General features: G+C 38.0%; 1 protein-coding gene across 2 annotated transcripts in view; it reads right to left on the bottom strand.

Annotated features, from left to right (window-relative positions):
- Positions 1 to 1,633: 1,633 nt before the first annotated feature.
- The window catches only part of DCT (dopachrome tautomerase), a 35,475-nt gene continuing 12,702 nt past the window's right edge, over positions 1,634 to 24,406 (bottom strand). Inside the window, exons 3-8 of one of the 2 annotated variants that reach the window (XM_082434662.1) lie at positions 23,626 to 23,726; positions 23,326 to 23,492; positions 21,015 to 21,194; positions 19,280 to 19,415; positions 7,753 to 7,954; positions 1,634 to 4,417 (exon numbers count right to left, since the gene is read on the bottom strand). In XM_082434662.1, coding sequence (XP_082290788.1) covers positions 4,245 to 4,417; positions 7,753 to 7,954; positions 19,280 to 19,415; positions 21,015 to 21,194; positions 23,326 to 23,492; positions 23,626 to 23,726 — 959 coding nt within the window. In that variant the 3' untranslated portion in view covers positions 1,634 to 4,244. Of the gene's footprint in view, positions 4,418 to 7,752; positions 7,955 to 19,279; positions 19,416 to 21,014; positions 21,195 to 23,325; positions 23,493 to 23,625; positions 23,727 to 24,406 lie in introns of those variants that run through there. The other variant, XM_082434661.1, reaches the window with a different exon arrangement.

Raw genomic sequence — 24,406 nt, 5'->3', positions numbered from 1 at the left:
AATTCACAGGAATTATTTTCATCTTGAACTGCCATTATAAGTAAAGTATCATGTCATCTTTGAGAATTTCTTAAGTTTCACCAATGGGTCCATCCATGTAAGAAAGGCACTGATTTTGCCTGGCTAAATCATTTGCCCACTAACTCTTTCCACGGAAACAAGGCTTTTAAGACATCAGATGGTGGAAGGCCCTATAATGATACTGTGAGGTCTTAACTTTCTACCCTTGTCTGTATAAATGGTCGAATTAGGGCCTACCAATGGTGGGGAAAAGATACACCCAAGAAGAAAATACGGCTGAAAAGTAGCCCCTCGTATTAGGTTGTATGGAGTAAAATTCTATCTGGCATAGGTACAACTCAGAATCTGAAAGATAGGTTGCTATTCATTTCATGGCAGGGATACAAGACCCCATTATCTTATGTTTTATCCAGTACATGTCAAAACACATGCCAGAAGCCCTGAATGAAAAGTTCTACTTTGAGATTAGCTTATTCATTCAAAAAATATTTACAGAGTACTCAGGATGAGCAAGGCCCTGGAGAAATAGGAAGAGTTGGGTTTTGCCACTGCATTGAAGAGAGTAGCTATCTCCCACTGAGGGGGTAGAGGGTAGGGGAGGGGAGATGAATTGGCTCTTTTATGTGCCTGTATCGATTAACCACCACCATTTTCTAAGTGTTTACTTAAAGTGCTTTGATACGATGGCACTGGAGCTGTACAGAGAGCTGTACAACCTGACCTCTAGAAGCTTCAAGTCTAGAAGTGGAAGCGAACGCCATGTAACCATTACCTCTATTGGCTCTAATTTCCTTCTTCTGGGCGTCTCCAACAAGCTGACTGAGCTGGAAGGCTCTCTCGGAGGAGCCTGCCTCCCTGTACAGTGACTTCAAGTGGCTTCCCTGCTCACCCCCCACTCCGATTTCAGTCTTTAGACTGTAGGGACATCAGAGGTGACTCTTTACCTGGGAAAAGGGGTAGTATCTCCTTTTCCTGCCTATATCATAGAGCGCTAGGAAGTAGCAGTTGCTTAGAAACTCAATAGAAAGTAGAAACACCAGCTTATTTAAGGACTTCTTTTTTATTTAATTGAAGTATAATTGATATAAAATATTACACAACTTACAGGTATACAATATAGTGATTCCGAATTTTTCAAGGTTATACTCTATTTAGAGTTATTATAAAATATTGGCTGTATTCCCTGTGTTGTACAATATATCCTTGTAGCTCATTTCATACCTAATAATTTGTACGTCTTAATCCCCTACTTCTGTCTTGCCCTTCCTCCCTTCCCTCTCCCCATTGGTAACCACTAGTTTGTTCTCTATATCTGTGAGTCTGCTTCTTTTTTGTTCTCTATATCTGTGAGTCTGCTTCTTTTTTGTTTCATTCACTACTTTATTGTGTTTTATATTCAAAGTATAAGTGATATCATACAGTATTTGTCTTTCTCTGTCTGACTTATTTCACTTAGCATAATGCTGTCCAAGTTTAAGGACTTATTTTCAAAAGTGAAGTAGCTATTATGTATTTTATGTATATACATAAAATTTTATGTATATATCGAGTGCCAAAAGACGGGAATTGATGTTCACAAATTAAAAAACAATAGCCCCCAACAGATGAACAATAATCTGCAAAACAATATTTATTTTTATTTTCCTCTTTAGTAAGTTTTCTACTTCTTGTTAATGTGAGATTAGAATTATTCATTAGGATTATTATAATTAGCAATGTTAAATCCTAAGCAAGACACAAATTTATGTCAAAGAATTTTAGAATTCGAAGAGAATTTAATTCACAAAGGAAAGATGTTATTGGATTTCATTTCACTTTTGAATGTTAGCTTTTAAAAAGCGTTTCTTTTAAAATCATAATTCATATACACACAATTTTTCTAATACTACAGATAGAAGCATATAAAGCAATCTGTTCATTTTCTTCAAGGTTGAATATTTCCCCCCATCATTGAGACATATGGCTGTACAATGCTCAGTGATATTTTCTGAGTTTATCTGCATAGTATTCACTGTAAGTAAATACCAACTTTTTACTCTACAGGTTTATTCTACCTTTAGATTCGCTGAAAGGCAGTCATCATTGATTTATTGTAATGTTAGAAAATGTTAGAAAATTTTATTCCTCTAATATGAACTACAAAATTAGGAAACTATTTCTCTTAGGAAGGCATCATAAAACATAATATTTATGAAAAGTTGCACACAGTATAGTTAAAAGGAGCTAAGTATAAATGGTTAGTCTTTATTTCTGCCGCAGATAGATCTTGCTTTTAAACAAATCTTATGAGAATGTGATGTATGAAAATTCTGATATACTCGAAGGATAAGCTAGAGGTGGTTATGTGCTTTATAGAATTATTCATAATAGTTCATCCATAAAAAGTAATTTCCCCTGGTGCTTTTAATGTATAATTGATTTATACACAACTTTTCAGGAACATACCTACCATGCACACTTATATCTTCATCTTAAGATATTTCTCTTTGGGTTTAAAAACAGGATGTAAAAATGTGTTCCCCAACAACCTTGAGTTCAGAACATAAACCTGCCAGAGTGGACCATGTTAATAACACATTGCTGAATTTTCCATGAATTCTATTAAAGGGAGGCATCGAGATTTATGCATGTGGCGCTGGTTAAAGAGGTCCAAGCAGGGCTTCGCCCCATGAAGGACTCTGGGCTGTCTTGATTCTCCTCTGCTGAGCCTACTCTCAGATATACTTTATGAGACTCACTCAAATTCAGTTCAGATTGAGCTCTGTCCATTTCTCTGGCTTCTGCAGTCTTATTCCAGGGGATAACACTGGATATTGGTAAATCTTGCACCCTCTAGCCCCGCCATACGGAGAAGGCTCCAGGGCGCTCTTAACCCCCATTCTTTACACACATCCATTCCAGTAGAGAGGAGCTGCAGTGAGTGGACAGAAGGGCCACCTCTGTGGCTTCACTCCTACTGCATGGATGCCAGATATGAACAGATGAAACTGCCTTAAGATCTCAAAAACCATTAACTCCTCAGAAGGAGGGATCATCTTGATACGTCTAAACATTTTCGTAAAGACTGCCTCATTCTTATCTCTCATAATCTGATGATTACTTAGTGGGTCATAACCATTTAATTCTGAATTGTCGTATTTTGTATGGATGGTTTGCTTTTAAATGATAAGACTCGATTAGCATTTGTAAGTAACGTCAGTACAGGGCAGCATTAATGAATTTAAAGTCAACTCTTAAAAATAAGCCAAATGCATGAATAAGTTTTCATCTGAGGCTCCCTAGCAAAGGAATTGGTTTGGGGTCAGCCAAATGAGACCTCAGAGCAATGGAACACTCAAATTGTCTCATGTTCAGGATGATAGGCTCACCAGCCTTCTCCAGTCAGACTTTCCTGGAAAGAGTTACTCTGTATTAGTTAATAAGTTCAAAACAGTATATTAATCAACCAGATTAATTTAAACTAATTTAATCCCTCATCTATTCGTTTACCACTATAGGATCAATGTTTATTCAGCTATTGACTCTGGGGATAGCTCTGCTGTTAAGAACTGCAGACTCTTTATAAACTCTGTAAAGTCTAATTTATAAAAGAGAACCAAATTGATCATTCATTCATTCATTCTCCATCCTGTACGGAAAATAAGGCCTATTTTCATCTTCAAGGCCATTTTAAAGGCTGGGGAGAACAAGAGAAAAGAAAAAGAAGCCGCAGGAAGATGATCAGGAAGGCACCTAAAATCACGGATGTTTATACCTAAAAGAGACCTTGGAGACTCATGTAGCACCTGCACCTTCCTGCCCCCATCCCTTTACAAATGAAGATGCGTGGGCTGAGAAAGATTTAACCATGATCTTGTCCAGCTCTCAAATTACACTGACCTGCAAATTTCAATGAATCCACTCTATCGATTTTTGGAGGTGCTCTCAGAACACGAGGAGGCTTAATCAATATGGGGAATTATTAATAAGTACCACCAACCATCATCAGCTCTACCTTTGTTTGATGGTAGAGACACCCTCAAGCACTTTAGCTTGTTTGTTAGATAAACAAAGCAAACCAGAAACTACAGCTAAGCATCTTCCGTATTTGGGATCATCCCACAACAGGAGGAGCTATGCCAAAGATCTTCAAGGAAAGGAAAAACAGTGAGGATTCGTTTGCTCACTGTCAGGGTCAGAACTAAGCCTTGGCCAGCCTCTTCTCTAGGGTAAGGCGTGAGCATCTAGGCTTCTTCTGTGTATCTCTTGTTGCTTAACTGTGTCTCCATTAAGGGTGCATATCCTTTTCGAAGTCTTCTATATTGAAGGAAAATCAGCAGTGCAAAAAGACCAACCAAGACCACCAGCATCCCCATAACCACTGAGAGGGTTGTGGTCCAATCTGAAGTTTCTTCAACTGAAATTAAAGCAGAAGAGAAGGGTCTATGATTGGGATTTTCATCGGCTGAATGAATACTCTTAGAAAAGGGAAGAATAAACCTATTATTAGCCTTTCACATGCACTTTTGTTGATAAAGCAAAACTACACTAGCCGGAATAAAATTTATCTTCTCCTTCCTTACCAACTATTTATCATATCCACAATTGTTTTTCTGGAGGAAGTGGGAAATGGCATTCCATTATTTGAATGTAGATTATTGCATTTTAAAAATTTCTTACGATAAATACTTACACAGAATAAACCCTCCAATGAAGTATATAACTACTTTTGTGAGTTAGAAACACATTTGTAAAAATGCATGCTAAAATGGTATCTGGGGAACTGCAAAATATACAACATTCAGGTCTAGAAATTCTTCTATTGTCTCTACCTTTTTCATGGGGTGATAAGTGAGTAAGACAAATGAGATTGGCTATTATAACAGGAGACATTCAATCGCAAGAACAGAAGGAATTTGGACCCATTTAAATAGTTGTGAATAAAATCTGAATCATCACATGATAAATCCAATCCTCTATTCAAATATATTTTATAAGCACTTTTCCACAGAATTAATGGATTTCATTATTTGTTGTTTCCTTAAAAATTATCACATCCTTGGCCAGCTGTTCTTAAATTCAGTTTCTCTGCACTGGGTTCTTGTTCTATACACTTCTCTAGATGTAAGATTGTCCTTCTAGTTATTTCCTTCCAATCCCACAGAGGACCCTGACTCATCACAGTGGGGTTTCTCCAAGAGGATTTTAATTTGTCTCTTCCTGCAACAATCCGGCAGGATCTATTGCCCTCCTCATCTTCTTAAAGCACAGATTTTTATTCTGTCATTTCTTGGTTCAGGAGCCAAAAATGATTGCCTTTGTTATTGTCCAAACTCCTCTGCCTAGCTTTTTTTTAGTTACTTATTTTTTTTTAATTGTGGGAAAATACACATTACATATATTTTACCACCTTAACCATTTTTAAATTAAGTTCCGTGACATTAAATACATTCACATTGTTGTGCAGTCATCACCACCATCCACCCACAGAACTTTTTTCTCTTGCAAAACCGAAATAGTAATTCCCCAATTCTCCATTCCCTCCCAGCCCCTGGCAACAACCATCCTACTTTCTGTCTCTATGAATTTGGCTACTCTACCCTATGAATTTTATTTAACTTAGCATAAGGTCTTCAAGATTCACCCATGTTACAGCATGTGACGGGATTTCCTTCCTTCTTTAAGACTGAATAATATCCCATTGTATGTATCGCCCACATTTTTTTTATCCATTCATCTGTCAGTGGGCACTTGGGTGGCTTCCACCTTTGTCTGTTGTGAATAATGCTGCTTTGACCAGAGGTGTACAAATATCTCATTACTTGCCTTCAATTCTTTGAGGGCATATATATGCCCAGAAGCAGAATTGCTGGATCGTGTGGTAATTCTACATTTAATTTTTTGAGGGGCTGCCATATTGTTTTCCACAGAGCCTACGCTAACATTCTCACCAGCAGTGCACGAGGATTCCATTTTCTCCACATTCTCATCAACACTTGCTACTTTCTGCTGGGTAGTAACCCTCTTAATGGGTGTAGAGTGGCATCTCCTTGTGGTTTTTGCCCAGCTTTTAAAGCGCTCAGTAACCAGGCCCTTCTCTCAAATCCAACTTTAATTCACAGTTATCTACCCAAGCCTTCCACTACAACCAACCTTCTTCTCATGGTCCTCTATATAGACTACATGTGTCTTTCACAGCCCTCTTCCCTGCCCTTCTTCAATCTAAAATGCTCCCTTCTTTCCCCCTCACTTACCTAAGACCTACCATCTCTTTAATCTAGTTCAAGACCCAGCTCCTTTCCCAAATCCCTCTCTCCCTTCTCCAGACTTTTGTTATAGTTATGTCTCCCCAGGCAGGATTGTAAATTTCTCTGTCAAACCAATAAATGAATGTAATTTGTATCTTCTAATGAGTTAGTGCATTCTAGGCATATTTAGACTCTTGGTCTGTACCTGTTAATTGGCTGATGTTAGAGGACATGGAAGCATGGTCAAAATGCACATTCCAAACTTTCTGATTATTATTATGTTCACTCCCAGAGAAAAGAGAAAAGTTTCAAAGAGATATCCTTAGCTGACCAAAGAACGGAAACTTCAAATCAGTAAGGGGAACTAGCTGCAGTAGATGTAGAACTGGAAGGAAAAACAAAGGACAGGGTCTAGGGTCTGAAAGGCTTTGAAAGTTAGAGAGAGACAGAGAGAGAGATAACGTGACCTCAGAAATCATCTTGATTACTTTGCAGGCTGAGATTTAGGGAGGACAAAATAGATACCAGTGGGGAAACACCACCAGCAGATAGGCCGTATGTTTTTCAGCTTCTTGACAAATTTAGAGATTTTTAAAATTATTTTACCTTCCTTTCTCAACCTGTCCTAAGATTCTTTAAATGGCACATGGTGCTATACTGGGGCCTGGGCAAATAAAATAATATATGCCCCTACATACACTTATCAAAATATCCTCCCATATTTTGAACCAGGTGGAAAAGCTAACAAAAAACCTACAACTTAAAAACATGACTTCAAAAAATTCATTAAAAAAAAAATGTACACATGAAGCCCCATGCAGCCCAATCTATTGGCAGGCCATTGTCATCTTCACAAACCCATTCAGCAGGTGTGGTACTGGCTAACTGGGGGAAAAAAAAAAATTGGTCTACTTACAAACTGATGCAGGGGTATAAAGCAAACAGACAACGACAGCCTGTCTTTAAAATTTTGATAGTGTATTCATCATAGATTTTTTTGCATTAATTTGGGTTTTTGAGAATATTACTCCTTAGCTCAGTTACTGAGTTTTTGGCCTGCCCTTGAACTTCGTGCCTGAGGCAGGTGCTGCATCTCCCTCACCATAAGCCCAGCCTTACCTTCAGGTCTTGCTAGTTCCCATCCATAGGTGGCTAGTGCATTTTGATTTTATTGCTTAGGCATTTCAAACCACGGCCAGTTTTCAATTAATTCAAGTAGAATTGTCAAATCGGGTGTAGATACTTTCCCTGTGAAATAAGTTCTCTTAACAACTTTTAATTTTCTAAAACAAGAGTCATCCAACCAGTCCCTTTTCTGATGTTTAATTGGTAGTTTAAAGGCTCATTTTGGTAAATATAGATACTCTATAAAATTGCCAATACACTTAACTAGACCTGAGTACTTCAATGTAAGGTCGGGGCTTACACTAAAAAGAAAGGAAAAAGGAAAGAAAGCTTCTTTAGAAGATGAATGAATCACGCATTTAGAAGTTGCATTAGTTACCTGGCAGATCAATGGCATAGCTATAGCCAAGCTGGTCAGCAGTTAAAAAGAGTTCCTCATTAGTCACCGGAGGGAAGAAAGGAACCATGTTATACATCCGATTGTGACCAATGGGTGCCAGCTCCTGAGGCCAGGCATCTGCAGGGGGATTGAATCTTTTCATCCACTCATCAAAAACGGCATCAGTAAAGGAATGAAGGACCTGCAAGACAGTTGAACACGGTGTTAACATTGATAGGTCTGTTCCAATCAGACCAATCTGATTGGAACTTTCTCTAAAATGAAATGGGGTTGGTTCTTCTTGACATCAGGAACTTCTTGGTGACATACCCACTGGCATTTTTAGTGAAGTTTCCAAGGCTGTATGGAATATCTCTCCAAACAGGATTATAAACCCCTTTGTTAAGACAAATGAAAGTTCACGTTGCAGATTTAACATTGGTTTAGGAATATGTGAGGCCTTCAACAAATGCATGTTAATTATTAGGTTCAGAAAAAAAGGCAAGTGTGATGAGATATATAGTGTAGTCAATATTCAGATGCTTTGGTTTTAACAAGAGAGAAAGGAAACGTGTTTACCAGTATTATAATACAAATGGATAGTTTTTTTAAAAAAGACAGAAAGAAAAGAAAAAAGAAAGAAAGAAAACATCCAAAATGGGTGTTCAAATTTTTCTCACCAGGAACACCCTTCTATGTGCTCATTTTATAACCCTATCGTCTGAATTCTCAGTGTTACGCCAGCAAAAGTCTAAAAACATTGTACTGTGCATAGTGTTCAGTTTTATTTTCTCAAGGAAGCTAAGTCCTTTTCAAATACAGCAATTATTACATGTTTTAAAATATTAACAGCAAAATTCCACATCTACAGTCCTGATTTTGCAGCAGGACGTAAATGTGAGAGGTCAGCCCAGGTGGTTAGAGGTTCTCTTTCATTCCTAGACTGTCGTTCAGGGAGCCCAGGGGCCCTGTCTGCTTTTCCTTCCCTCCTGTGTCCCCAGGGCCTGTCAACCCAGGGTTTGTTGCAAGGGGGAAGGGGGACACTTATTTCAATAAATACTTGTTAAATGAATTCGTTTACCAATTTACCAATTATAGAGCTGGTCAAATTATACTATAACTTGTTATTTGTTTATCAATTTCCCCTAACAAGACCCCTAACTCCTAAAAGCCAGAGATAAGGCCTTTTCGTCTTTGAAGTTTCAGGCTTAGCATACAACTTGGACAGAGTTGATGCTTAATTAGTTTCTGTTAGCTAATGACAGTGCCATGCAAATTAGTTTTATATTTTGTACAATTCAGCCAAACAGGCCTCTTCCTAGCAAGTGCTATTTCCCTCTGTCTGCAATCCTATTCCTTCTGCTTTCTGGCATAAGAGTCTTTCAAGACAAACTCAGTGGTCCCTGTACTGAGACATCTTCCCTGACTGCCCTCAGTCTGAATTCTTAGTCCTTTGCACTTCTTAACCCTTTTAATTGCATTGCCCTTCTGGCTTGTATTACTGTTGTTTATTTAGTAGATAATAGTTTCAAATCTTACCCAAGGTTCCTTGTAGTTAGTTCACCCATTCAGGCAACAGTGAGAGCTTTCTACATTCAGGATAGTAAAAAGAATCAAGTGATTTACTGAGGGGATTTTTTTCCTGAATGGATTTTTAAAGTTCATGGCAGAGACAATCGTGTTAAAAATCAAAACATCAAATCGTAAGACGTGGGCTTTCACAGAGAGAAAGGATTTTCTGAGTTCTGAAATCTTGGCTTTGAGTAACAAACTTTAAACCCCGGAGGAATAAAGGCATAGAGTTTATCGCATGAGCAACAACTTTAGAAGAACACATGATAATGCTAGTGACCAATGTTTCCCACAAGTAGAGTTCAGGAACAGTTCATCTTTGAGAAGGGGCCTCAGCCCTGGAAAAGGAGCTAAGTGTTAGTTGTTGGTGTGGGTCCCTGAAAATAATATCACATGCCCTAAATCCTGAAAACTCCACATAAGGTTAAGAGGTTCCCAGAGAGGGCAATTGTGCTTCCTTCTCCAGGTGTAGCCTCGGGAGCCTGCCAGCCTCAAACAGAAGTTTCACCTCAAGCATGGAGCCCAAGCAATAGATGTACAGTGTCTAAGGGTAGCAAGCACTGTGGGTTGCTTACCCAATAGCCTTTCTCTGCTTCTTCCACAGTAACTTCCTTTGTGTTTGGGGTGAAACAATGTGTCAAGTTATCCATGAGATTTAACGGCAAGTCATTGGATTGGACTTCTAGGACATTTTGTTAAAGGTGGTTTTCTCCCTTAAAAGTGTCCCCTTTTCCTTTTCCATCTCTCCTTGCTGCTTCCTGGTACCTGGATGTGATGGCTGAAGCTGCAGCAGCCATCTTAGCAGCTAACAAGCAAAGTTAAGAAAAGAAGCCACTCCCCAAGGATGGTAAAACAGAAAGACAGAAGGTGTTCATGGTGACTATGGAGCTACTATACCAGCCCTGGACTGCCTGCCACTGGAGGTCTTTTACACAAAGAGAAAAATAAACCTCTTTTTTGTTTAGGCTTCTGTAATTTTGGTTTTCTGTTTTAAGCAGCTGAACCAAATGCTAAGTGATACACAGAAAAAGGGGTGTACCAGAATGTATTTTCCAAGGAAGGCCATACAGCATCTGTTGAACTTTTAGATACTGTCTGAGTTCAAGTGAGAGATCAAATTGTGATTTACGAAAAGAAATAAGAGACTCTCAGGGCATAGAAAGATGCAGATTCAATGCTGTAAGAGGTAAATAACCGGGTGAAAGCACTAGAATTCACCCAGCACAAAGTGTAAATAATTAAGGAGGGGACAACACTCTAAAGCAATTCATAATTTGGAGAGATAAAAGAACAGGGGAAGAGTAAGAAGGAGAGATTATAGGTCTCAGAAGGGTTGTTAAACCTTATACAATAAAAGCTCTAGTAGGAACTACACACAGAGTACCCAATTTATAGAATGTAGTAAAAAAAAAAAAAAAAAGGCCAGTGTGTGCCAAGAAGATGCAAAAAAGGCAACAGACAAAATGCTGTGAGCAACAATGTATCCAGTGGCTAGAAAGAGAAGTAGTGCAACCTGGAGACTGGGTATTTTTGATGAAGTTGTGAACATTATTCCTAAACGAAATACCCTGAATTGCTCTTGAGAAACTAATGGTATGTTTGTCGGACACAGGTTGAAAATAAGCTAAGTTAATATCTCTGTAAAGGCCAAATTGTAATTTGACAATAATAAATAAAAACAGAACAAAGTAAAAGTAAACTGTTGTTGACTTATATCTGCTATAGAGATTCATAGTTATATTTTGGCATTAATAATTGAGTGCTTCAGAAATGAGGTCACAAATTTCGGTATAAAACTTATTCTATCTTGTTCCAACAAAGTGTGGATAGGTACAGGAAGAAAAAAAAAACCCACTAAATTTCAACTTGCGAGGCAGTATTAAAGAAAATCTGGTTACATGGGTTTTCAAGGTAAAAATTTGTAAATGTAACCCTCGCAGAAGAAAGCAACTGATCAACCAATGTTGTGCTTACAGGCATAAAGAAGCTTCATAAAGTACAGGGAAAGCACGCATATCTTTCTCACGATCATTGGAGGATAAAGTTACTACCAAACTTAACCTTCATTTAAACGGCTGCAAATTCAGATTCCGGCCACATGGAATCTCGTGGTGACAAGAGAAGGGTATCTGTGCCTGGAGGAAGATCACTATCGAAACCTGAGGCTGACTGAGAAGACATCTGTACCTCACCAAAGACCAGCTCACTGCGGTTTTCACCACCTGAGTTCATGTATTACTATCCAGAAGATGTCCTTCATAATCAGAGTGGATCTTATTGTGGTAACAGGATGATGCTCTGGTCCTCTAAGAATTCATATCTGAGCATTTAAAAGTCACGTGATAGACACACAGTTCCATATGAGGAGCTCTAATCTAAAACCTAAGTTAGGAGTCACAAGTAAAAAGTTGGGTCCGAATTTCTAAATGAGAGAATTCCTAGTGGTAACTCCTAAAAAAATAGTTAACCATGCTTGTTATTTTATGGTATCAATAATATTTATTTATTCTTGCCTTGTTCTGTCAAGGATCTGAAGCAGTGTATAGTCAAGATGTTGGTTTTACATACCTAAATAAGCCATATGTAATAGGCATGAAATAGTTACACAACACCCAACTTCTACTTAGCTGACTAAGCTCTCCCACAGGGACCTGAGTACTCCATAGACAGCACATTCGGTGAGAGAGAGAAGAAACAACCAGAGAAAATGGGCATTTGAATAATAATAGTCTCCTGGGCAGTGCTCAGCCCGGACGGTGTGTGTTTCCCATTTTGCTATAATTTTCTCTCCCTATCCTTTTCTACCCACTCTCTCGTTGCATCCTGAGCAGACAGAATAGAAGGTATTTTTCAGGCATTTTGGAGGAGTTACATAGGGAAAGCACCCTTTCTGCACAAAAGATTTGTATAATAGCATTGGATACAAAATATACATATGTATACATAAAATTATACAGTATACACTGTATATAAGATATGATAGCATGCATATAAGAAGAGATATCAAGAGCATTAGGAACTCAGTTGCTATACCCTTGAGGAAGAAAGCTTGTAGTTTAAGCATTAAATTTTGAACAAATGCAAACAGAGAACACAGGAGAGTTCTGCTATTAGTATGCCAATTTAAAAGATGCGATGTATGCTGAACTGCATACATCATAGGCAGACAATACAGGTTGAAAAGAGAGGCCCAGGGTGATGTTAGAAGAGATTCTAGAGAAGAACTGAGATACTCCCAGGCCATTCAAGACTAAGGGACCACCAAAGCTCTAGGAGAGAGGAACTCAAATGAATGCTAGAACCATCTTAGATTTGTATATAAATTATGGTTTGCTGTTATACTACTTAATTCATCAATAATGAAGCGTATATAGTTCATCCCTTAGTTACAGGTTTAGTTCTTCTCAGTACAGTATGTGTTTATCCTTATAAAGTCTAGAGTTGAAAAAGAACCCCTTCAGCTCCATTTAGCCATTTAGTATGTGCAAGTTAAAAATCAAACCATCCCTACAAATTATTGTGTATAAAATCAGCCACAAGGATATATTGTACAGCACAGGGAATATAGCCAATGTTTTAAAATAACTATAAGCGAAATATAACCTTTAAAAATTGTGAATCACTATATTGTACACCTGTAACTTATATAATATTGTACATCAACTATACCTCAATCAAAAAAAGAGTAAATAAGAGTATATCACAATAGTATGTGATACACACTTCAATCAAGAGTATTCCTTGTACCTAATTCAATATTATTAGAGCTTTTCAATTAAAAATAAAATAAAATAAAATAAAACCACCCAGACTGAGCCTATAGAAACCCTGCCACCCTGGGAGCTCCTGCCCAGGCAGGTGACCAGCCACCCTTTCTGGCACCTGAGCTATTGTAAAATTCACCAAGATGTTATGCTACTCAGGAATCAGTGGATGTCTATCATCTCAGTTATTTAAAAATACATATATTAAATAAGTAAATGTGGCATTTTAAAGTCATGAATCCTTACTCATGACAAAACCAATGCCCTATCTTTTCAAAAGTCAAGGGAAATTATTGAGACCTGCCTCACCAATTAGTGTTAATTCCTATCAACATGATCTAACAGGACAATGTGTCCTCAGCTATAATGACAGCAACTGTGAAGTGATCAAATTAGAATTGTCTAAACTGACAAGAGGCGAAATTGTAGCTGGAAGACTCCACGTGGGGAAATGTTTGAGGAGAAAACTTTTCTTATAATCTCTGCTCAGCCACTTACTAGTTCATCTGATGTTGTACTCACCTCTTAGCCTCTCTGAACTTTATTTTCCCCGTATTTAAAACGAGGAGAGTTGTTTACCAGACACAGTTTGTGAACTTAAAGGATTATGTTTGCATGGCATCTAGTGTAGGGACACATTAATAGATGCTCAATAATTTATTGCACATCAACTAAGTACTAACCACTAAAGAACCTAACCACTGTTTTGGAGATTGGATATCGTATCAATGATCACATTAGCTTCCCTTAAGCTAGTGAAATCTAGAAAACACATCTTTATATGAACAGAGTATTAGGTTTCCAAGAAAAATAAAATATCAAAAGAGGATGTTGTATTTGTTACTAACTTACATAGAGAATAAATCATTTAACTAATTCTCTTAAGAACGTTTAGTTTTTTTGCTCTTCCCATAAGTCATTATCCTACATGAACAGACAGATCACAGAGAAGGAAATGCAAATGGTTCTTTAAATATGTGAAAAGATGTTGAACTTCACTTAGAAGAAAAGAAATGAAAATTAAATTCACTGAAATATTTTCACTTATCAGATTGGCAAAGATGAAAAAGTGTAATAACATACCATATTAATGAGAAAGAGTGGGGGAGTTGTCCCTCTGCTACATAGCTGGTCAGAGAAAAAAATCATTCAACCTCCCAGAGGGCAATTTGGCAACATCTATCAAAATTTCAAATGCGTTTATTTAACTTCTGAGCCCGTGATTCTATCCTCTTGACTTATCCTACATGTTCATTTATTGCTGTATTGTTTGTAAAGCAAAAGATTAGAAACCACCTAAACATCCATCAGTAGGAGACCAATTTCAGGAAAAATTCATGCTATAGAATACCATGCGGCCTTTAAAAAAAAAAGTGTTTAGAATAGGTAAAACAAACAAACAAACGAAAGAGTAAAACAAAGTCACAAAAGTGTCTATAGTATGCTGCCATCTGTATAAAAAAGAGAAATATTATACATAAATATGTGTGCTTGTATATCTATAAAATATATCTGGAAGAATAGGGGAAAATGGGAATGGATAGCTGAGAGATGGTATTGACACAGGGACTTCATTTTGTGCCTTTTACATTTGAACCTCTTATAATGTTATAAATTTTCTTAATTTAAAAATTTAGGAAACTATGTAACAACCTAAAAATGTGTGCATTATATTGGCAACTGTATAAACATATAAGAATATGAAACAAAATAAGCAGAAATATTGAAATGAAATTATGGACATCTAAAAACTTTTTTGCCAATATTTCTGCAATTATAAATCATTAAACCATTAATACATTTAAAATTGACATAAAACAATGTTATTTTAATTAATCAAGATATTACTCTATGACTTTTTAAGAAAGATAAATATAATAGACCCATTTTTAAGTGCTTTGCTCTTGATGGGAGAAAAGCAATGTCCTATATACTTCTTTTGGAAAATTTCAACTGAACTCATACTAACTCAGAAGTATTTTATATTTGCTACTATGACCTATTAATTTTAGTAATTTTATTGCAGCCTAGAAAAGTAGAGTCAGATAAGGTCTTACAGGCTTAACTTAGTGTAATCCATTAGATCTTTGTTTTTAGAAACTCATTTTCTCTTTTCTAGCTTTATAGTCTTAAATTCCTTTCTTATCCAAATGATTGTCATTGTTAAGAAATACAAATAAACAACAAGGTTTTACTGTATACCACAGGGAACTATATTCAACATCTTGTAATAATCTAATAACCTATAATAACTATAATGGAAAAGAATCTGAAAAAGAATATATATACATATACATACAATATTGTGTTAGTTTCAGGTGTGAAGTAAAGTGATTCAGTTACATATATAATATACACAATATTATATGTAAATAAATTGACTATAGCTTAATAAAAAAAGAAAGAAAGAAATACAAATGGCAATAAGGCTGCTTGTATGTCTTAATTCCATTTAGAATTTCAGCATATAAGGTGAAGAATAGACACACGAGCTATTCAGTGAGTACTAACCATGCAACCTATGAATCCCCTAGCTACTGTGGAATTGAAAGAATTACAACTTGCCAAATGTAACTTTCTAGGAGGATAATATCCAAATACACTTTAAGAATATTATCTTTAGGAATTGGGAAGAAAGTTACTAGTCTCTAACATAGTTTCTTTTGTGGCAGTTAACTATTTAACTTTATGGTCTATTGGTTTCCCTCTTTTTTTTCTTTTCTAGGTTATATCTACATTTAATATTGAAAACAGAACTACTTAGCATTCCTGTGACCTAATCTTATTTTCCATGATAAATGTGTGCATTTCCTTCAATTACCTTAAAATTAGAATTTCAGAGATTGGTTCAGAGTTTTTCCTGCATTTTAGCATTATACCTTCTTATACTCATTATTGCAATCACATACAACTTTGTACTTCTCTTGCTTGAAGAGATTTCAGAAAAATAAATTTAATAAATGTTATATGCAATGTTTTTGCATAAACTGACTCATGAATTTGAAATTCCAGAAGCTATAACTCTGTTAACTTAAGTGCTTTAACCTGGCTTTCAATACCGTTGAAGCTGAATTGGCTTCAACATGAAACTCTTTGTAAACAGCCTAAAGTAACTGTGAGTTCTGGAACTGGTGCCAAAACATTACTCCTTCTGTGCCTTCACAGAAGGGCTGTGGCTTTTTGTCTATTTATATATACATAACTTATACCAAAGAAAACAAAATTTTAAATATTAAAGGTATTAAAAGTATGAAGACAAGGACAATTAAACAACTAGTGTCTTTGAACTACATGTAAGTCACGGAATTCCTCGTCCGTAAATTCATAATGTGGGCTTCTTACTAGAGCAGGAAGAGAAAGATGACTAAAGAGACATCTGTACTGCAGAGAAGACCCTGATCCCTTCAAGCTGGGGTTGGCAAACTAAAGCCTGCTGGGTAAATAGGGCTCGCAGCCTGTTCTTGTAAATAAAGTTTTATTAGAACGCCACACTTGTAGGCAGAGAGAGGAGGGGGGTCCCTGGTGGAAAAGAACCAGATATAGCTTTTTGACATAAGAGAGGCCATTTTAAGCCTAAGCCGTTTTGTGATCTAAGCCTGTCCTCAATGCTTGCCCTTGAACAGGCCTCAGTAATAACAATTTTAAGGAAACAAAAGAACCAACTGACTGTTATCAGGCAAGAGAAGTAACTATAGCAAAGACAACAAATTAGTTGTAAAAGCTCTCAGTTCCGTTTCAATGGTAAAGATTAGCCTGAAGCACTTTCTTGAGCTGTTCTGAAGAATCTAAACCCCCCTCTAGCGCTCAACCACCCGATCAGAGGAAGCTAGGATGATGATGTTAACCTTTTCTGACTTGTGACTTCAATCAACTAAAGCTTGGACTCTATGGACCTTTGCCCCAGTTCTATGCTGAATCTCCTCTGCACAAGCCCCTTCATGAATATTCATGTACCCTTAGCTTAAAACTTCCCCAATTTTGCTGTTCTCAGAGACACTGCTTTGGGAAATATCCCCAGTGTTCTCCTTACTTGCTGCAAGCAATAAATCCTTCCTTCTCCGGATCAGTCTTTGGCTTGGTTGTGTCTTTTGGCTCAATGTCTGCCAAGAGACTGAACCCAGTCTTTGAGTAATACACTCATTTGTTCATGTATTGTCTATGGCTGCTTTCATGTTACAGTGGCAGGGTTGCATAGCTGCTACAGAGATCATCTGGCCTGCAAAGCCTAAAACACGTGCTATCTGGCCATTGACAGAAAAATGTTGTCAAGCCCTGCACACTTAGTGGGTTTCCTCAAAATAAGGACATAAGATTTGGCAATCCTTGAGATTTAGGATTGAAAATCAAATTACTAGCAACTACAGAAATGCAAATCAAAACTACAATGAGGTATCACCTCGCACCAGTCAGAATGGCCATCATCAAAAAATCTACAAACAATAAATGCTGGAGAGGGTGTGGAGAAAAGGGAACCCTCTTGCACTGTTGGTGGGAATGTCAATTGATACAGCCACTATGGAGAACAGTATGGAGGTTCCTTAAAAAACTAAAAATAGAACTACCATATGACCCTGCAATCCCACTACTGGGCATATACCCTGAGAAAACCGTAATTCAAAAAGAGTCATGTACCACAATGTTCATTGCAGCTCTATTTACAATAGCCAGGACATGGAAGCAACCTAAGTGTCCATTGACCGATGAATGGATAAAGAAGATGTGGCACATATATACAATGGAATATTACTCAGCCATAAAAAGAAACGAAATTGAGTTATTTGTAGTGAGGTGGATGCACCTAGAGTCTGTCATACAGAGTGAAGTAAGTCAGAAAGAGAAAAACAAATACTGTATGCTAACACATATATATGGAATCTTAAAAAAATAAAGTGGTTCTGAAGAACCTAGGGGCAGTACAGGAATAAAGACTCAGACGTAGAGAATGGACTTGAGGACACGGGGAGGGGGAAGGGTAAGCTGGGACGAAGTGAAAGAGTGGCATGGACATATATACACTACCAAATGTAAATTAGATAGCTAGTGGGAAGCAGCCGCATAGCACAGGGAGATCAGCTCAGTGCTTTGTGACCACCTAGAGGGGTGGGATAGGGTGGGAGGGAGGGAGACGCAAGAGGGAGGAGATATAGGGATATATGTATATGTACAGCTGATTCACTTTGTTATAAGGCAGAAACTAACACACCATTGTAAAGCAATTATACCCCAATAAAGATGTTTAAAAAAAAAAAAAAATTACTACCATCACCATTATTACCTTTGGTAGGAGTGAAAGGTCTGGGTTTAATCCTCAATTCGTCAGAGGATTCTGCTGTTCTACTCATAATATTTTGGAGTACTGGGTAGGAGTGACATTTTTTCTTATGAATATGAGTTGTATGTACAGATTATATAGTTTAAAATGTGTGTTTTAATAAAAACTTATTTAGAGACATATGGTGTCAATAGATGTGTCGATAGATAGCAGAGGAGGTAGACATCAAAATGCTTGGCATAATCTGATGGCTGAAATGATAGCCTGAAAAGTGCTGTGAGATAACAAGTTAGAGCCAGGGAACAAGGATCATCCTACAGAAGAACAAAGATGGCAATGGAGAACTCACGGACAAGCCTGCACCTTGTTAGAAGTTGGGACCAATAGTCCACATTTCTGATATTCTGACGGCAAAAGCAGCTCATTTTTAGCCAGAATCCTTTGTGAAGTGAGGGAAGCCAGGACCAAACACCAAACAGAGCTTTGGACCTCAGGTACCTGGGCATCATGCAAGGGTCACAGTACCTGCACAGTACTTCCAGCCCATCACTTACCTTCAACACCACTCATCCCACCAATGAAAAATCACTCATCATTATGCTAATGTACAATACGTTATGCTAAATTATGGTATAATTTATAATATTATTATGCTAATTTATGAATCCACCTCTGGACTGTAAACTCCCATCTAGGGTCATTCCAAAGCTAACCATCTCTAAAGTACAGGTTTCTGATGAGGGAACTTCAAATGCTATCTAACCACCCCTATGCTGTAGATTTAAATTAACTTCCATATGCATACATCCCATTCACACAGAGAATAAAACACACGCCAAACCTTAATCTTGTTGTAAAGCACATAAATCCAACACATTATCTAGAAGATGTTTCATCTCTTCTGAGTCTCTGAACATACCACAAAAACAGGATCATTGGCAGCAGAATGTGGCAAAGCATTTGTCCCGTTCAGGAAGGAATGAACCAAATTATGAAGGTTCATCACTTGAGAGTCCAGGGTCCCGTCTGCTTTATCAAATCCCTCCAGGGCATTCCTGAGAGAAATCGGTATGTCAGCAACAAGAGTCATCAATTGATAAAGGTCTCTTTGTATTGTTTCCAGCCTAGATAATAGTCTTCTATTTTGAGATTGTGTCGGGAAATGGGAAGCTCTGTTGTAGCTAAATAGCTAAGAATTAGCGACAACCTTTAATGAGATCTTCTAAAGAGAAGGGACCTCCTAATCTGTGCTACTTCCACTCCTGCTCGGTTGGAGTCTATATCTTTTGTGTACTGCATGACAATTATCTACCGTCATATCTGTCTCCCATGCCACATATGAACTCCTAGAGGACAGAGACTGTGGGTTCTTCAAATGTGTATTTCCAGGTCTCAGTACCATGCCCAGCACATGGTCTGAGATCAATAAATATTTTTTTGAATTAACATATAATCTTATATTCCTATTTCTCCACTAAATAGATCTGCTGTTTGACTGTAACACATTCAGCATTCTAAACATATCCCCAAATTCCCCTTATCTTTCTCTTTTTTCCCCTCCTGATTTTCAGGAAATTTTAATTGTCCATACCCTAACTCAGTGATCCTCAAATTTAAGCATACCTCAGAATCACTGGAAAATAAAAATACATATTTCATGCCCCACTTTCAGAGTTTCTGATTCAGTAGGTACAGGCTGGGTCCTAACAATCTGTGGTTCTTTCTACCTGACTCCCAGGTGATGCCAATTATGATGGTCTGGGCACCACACTTTGAAAACCACTCGCTTAACTAAAATCTGTATGGAATGCAATCTGTGTCGACTGCACTTGTATCACAATGAAAAACTAATGCATGCTCCTTTTCAAGGTAAAGGTCACCCTTCACCTCACCTTTGACACTATTCTGAGGGATGTGTCCAACACCAGCACAGACTCTGGGCTCTGCTACACTTGGCACAACCTCTGCAGTAAGTTCAGCCTACCCTGCCCCTGGCCCCAAATAACACACCAGTTGTATAATTTACACATGGTTGAGAGAGAGAATTCAGTTTGGGAGAAGGCCATGAGTCTATCTGCCATTCTTTTTTGGATCTTCAAAGATGTTTGTTTAAAATCTTATTTATAGCCATACATATTTCTCATAATGCTTACTATCTTTTTAGAGGGAGAAAATTATTAGTTGGCCTTTAAATTTCAAGTATTGTAATGTCATTGCTGTGCTGTAATCTGAGTTGCATTTAACCTGTAATACTCCTCTGAGATCTCAGACCCCAATATTAAGGTCTATGGTTGACATTTTTTTAAGGGAGAAAAGAAAAAGAAAAAACATGAGCAAATATTTCAAAAATACTCTATTCAGTGAGGTGCCTTGGTTCTGAAGACTGTACTTATATGTGTACAGAAATTAGAAATACAAAAGGTGGTTTTGAATGGCTGAGTTAGAAGATATTCAAACTACGCTATTAATGATAGTAGGCAGATGATGACTTTCTTGACACTGATGCCTTGTTACCCTCTTTTACCAAGTGCTTCCCTATTACTGAGCTTCGATGTCTCCCAACACCTGGATGTCCTTCCAGTTCATTACAACCACAGGTGCGAAAATCTAAAAGTATTGTAAAATGCCAGGGTCGCAGAGCTCAGAGCACCAACCTGAAGCTAAAGGTAGAGTTCTGGAAGAAAGGAGGATTGTCAAACTTCTTGAGAGACAGGCAATCTTGTATGTCTTTTAAAGTTGGCAATTTCTCACTGCTTCTTCCCACTTGATTTCTTCTCAACAAGCCTTCATAGGTTCCATTACACAAGGTGACCCGGCGGTTGTAGTCGTCCAAGCTAAGATGTGTAAGGAGATTAGAAATAATACGGATAGTATCATAACTTTGAGCCCAGCAAACCAATCAAGGTTATAGTCGTGGTAAAATGTTACTACAGTTACCTTACAAGGGTCAAAAATATGTGGTAAAAGTACTGCTTCCAAAAGCAATTATGGATTCAGGATTTTCAAAAACATAGATGCAGGAAATATGAATCAACACATAAATAATGAAGAAAAATTACCATTCCATTGGAAAGACAGTAAGAGGGTTTACTAGGCAAGACGGTGACTCCTATTATGTGCATCTGAATCTTGAGTAACTGAGGAGAGACCAGGGTAGACTGTATTAATATTGAGCTAAGCCAGTTTTGGCAGAAGTAAAGCCAGGAAAGCATTTCAGGCAAACTGAAGGCAAATGAAGGTGGTCAGAGTGAAAACACATGAAACTATGTGGAGGAGAGGTATTAGGAGAAATGCTGTAGGGATGGTTCTAAGGCAGTAGGGGTGGTTAATTGGTAAACGTGGATGCTGAGAAGGTCCCGTGCCCATAAGATTATATCCTACATGCCTGTTGGGGCCTGGAATTCCACCATCAGAACAGTATTTCATTTGGTAGAGATAAAATTTTAAAGATGTTTCTGTGTGCATTTTAATGGGTGAGGGGGCCATACTGGGTGTGTGAGAACAGAATCAGCACACACGTGAGGATGAAAGACGCCAGTACCTAAAAACTAGGCAAAAAACAGCCTCCAAAGCAGCCTTTCCCAAGTGTGTTCCAGTGAGATGGTCTGTGAAATAAGGGTGTCAGGGTCAGATAAGTTTAAGCCCCTCTTGAAAAATAAGAACACAGTTACTTATGAAAGGCTCTGAGACATTCTAAGATTTAAAAAACCCTTTTAACTCAGCATTCCCTATATTTATTTGATCAGAGGAATCTCTTTTCACATACCACCTATTAATAGCCCAAGGCACTATGAGAAATGGTGCCTTTATGGAATGACGTTAAGTCATGTACAAAGCACTTACTACATCCTTATGAGCACTGCCTGGAGGGCTGTAGGAAAAGCTTAGGATGTAGAAGATGGGATCACGGTGAGCTAGACCTAGACTCCCGAAAACATGCGCATGCCCAGCCTGGGGTGCGGACGACGAAGCCCTGTGCCATGGAGCGGTCGAAAGACAAAGGGCAAGGGTGCTAGTATAGTGGAGCTCAAAACAGAAGGATCGTGGAGGAAACAAATGAATATAGGAAGACAGAAGAGCTTCTTGGGGAATCTTTTCCTGAGATGTGTGCCAGGAAAGAGAAACAAATTCAAGGAATCACTGAGGACAGAATTCTCTGTGGGGTATGGGCTGCTTGTGTGTTCTTTAGTACTTTCATTTTTTTCAAATAACAAACATTTGTTGGTGTCACTTACGGTAGAAAAAAGTTTCTACACCAGATGCACATGACCCAATTTTAGCACTTTAGAGATTCGTCTCACCACCCCATTTCCTGTTGCCCTCAACTCCCCAGCACCCCATGGTCCAGCCATATCAGACTGCCTCTAGGGACTTTTCTAACTTCATACATGATGTTCCCTCCATCTAGGACACACTACCCTCCCCTGCCTCTGGTTGAGAGGTCTGTGCCTCCTTGAAGTCTCAGGATACTCGTGTCTCTACCTCTTAAAGACTGTCACTGACTCTCTTCTTGGCTTTGGACATACACCTATTAAAATACTTCTCATGTTATATTGTAATTTGTTTACCAGCCTTCTACCTTTGTAAGTATAAAATGATATTCCAAAGGGAAGCTATATTTTATTCATCCTTGTATTCCCAGCACTATTAAACTGCTTAGAATATGATCGGTGCTTAAGACATGTTGCCTGAATACAGGAACTACTTCTCATTTTAAGACAGTTGATCTCAAAGTGATAACCAAGCATACTCAATTCACAAGTGTGATTTCCACACCTCTAATTTTTTTTTTATTAAAGGGCTCAGGGGTTTTTAAAATCCCACCTCCCTCAGGAAAATAATGTTCAGAAACATGTAAACAGAATCCAACATGCATTCGGAACAGAATTGTAAAGTTATTCTCCATCTCTCAGACATAAGAAAACACAATCTCTGGATTTCCGCTGCAGGTACACATGCGATTACCTATCACAGACAATTTCCCAGCTGGAGAATCTGGAGTTCTGACTAATCAGAGTCGGATCATCTTGTCTTGCAGCCCCAAGCAGCTGGTCTGTACACACGTCACACTCGTTCCTCCCGGTGGCAAAGTTCCAGTAGGGCAAAGCAAAGGACTCATTGCCAGTGAGGCGCTAAAAAAAAGGGCATGACCAGTCATTTAATTCATGTCATCAGATAACAACAAGAAAATGTATAAAGCAAAGACTGATACGGGTCTTGACCAAATACATCACAAAATTAATAGAAACGAATGTTTGGACCAACCTGGAGATCTCTTTCCAGCCACAACAAATGGTAGCGGTGCCAGGTAACGAAGGCGGGGCCTTGGTGTGAGAAATCTATGGCCTTGTATGGGCGCCCTGGTCCTAAAACAATTGGGAAACATATTAGGGGTCACAGAATAGATTTTTTTTAAATGTTAAATGTTACCTGGGAGGTGCTGCAGAGCCAATAAGTCTGTGATGTTTTAGTCGGAAAACAACTTTTTAAAATTAATTATTTTTTTTATTGAAGTATAGTTGATTTATAATGTTTCAGGTGTACAGCAAAGTGATTCAGTTTATATATATATATGTCTATATATATAAATATATAGACATATATATATTCTTTTTCAGATTCTTTTCCATTATGGTTTATTCCAGGATATTGAATAAAGTTGCCTGTGTTATACAGTAGGCCCTTGTTCTTTATCTATTCTTTAAAATAAATTTATTTATTTATTTATTTATTTTTGGCTGCGTTGGGTCTTCGTTGCTGCGCGCGGGCTTTCTCTAGTTGCAGCGAGCAGGGGCTACTCTTCGTTGCAGTACGTGAGCTTTGCAGTGGCTTCATTGCAGTGGCTTCTCTTGTTGCAGGGCACAGGCTCTAGGCACGTGGGCCTCAGTAGTTGTGGTGCACGGGCTTAGTGGCTCCGTGGCATGTGGGATCTTCCCGGACCAGGGCTCAAACCTGTGTTCTCTGCATGGGCAGGAGGATTCTTAACCACTGCACCACCAGGGAAACCCTTTACCTATTTTATATATAGTAGTGTGTATCTGTTAAT

Source organism: Balaenoptera physalus (assembly GCF_965194825.1).
Source record: "Balaenoptera physalus genome assembly, chromosome: 18".
In the NCBI taxonomy this organism is placed as follows: domain Eukaryota; kingdom Metazoa; phylum Chordata; class Mammalia; order Artiodactyla; family Balaenopteridae; genus Balaenoptera; species Balaenoptera physalus.
Note: the sequence above shows the minus strand (reverse complement) of the source record. Positions and strands in the feature narration are given on the sequence as shown.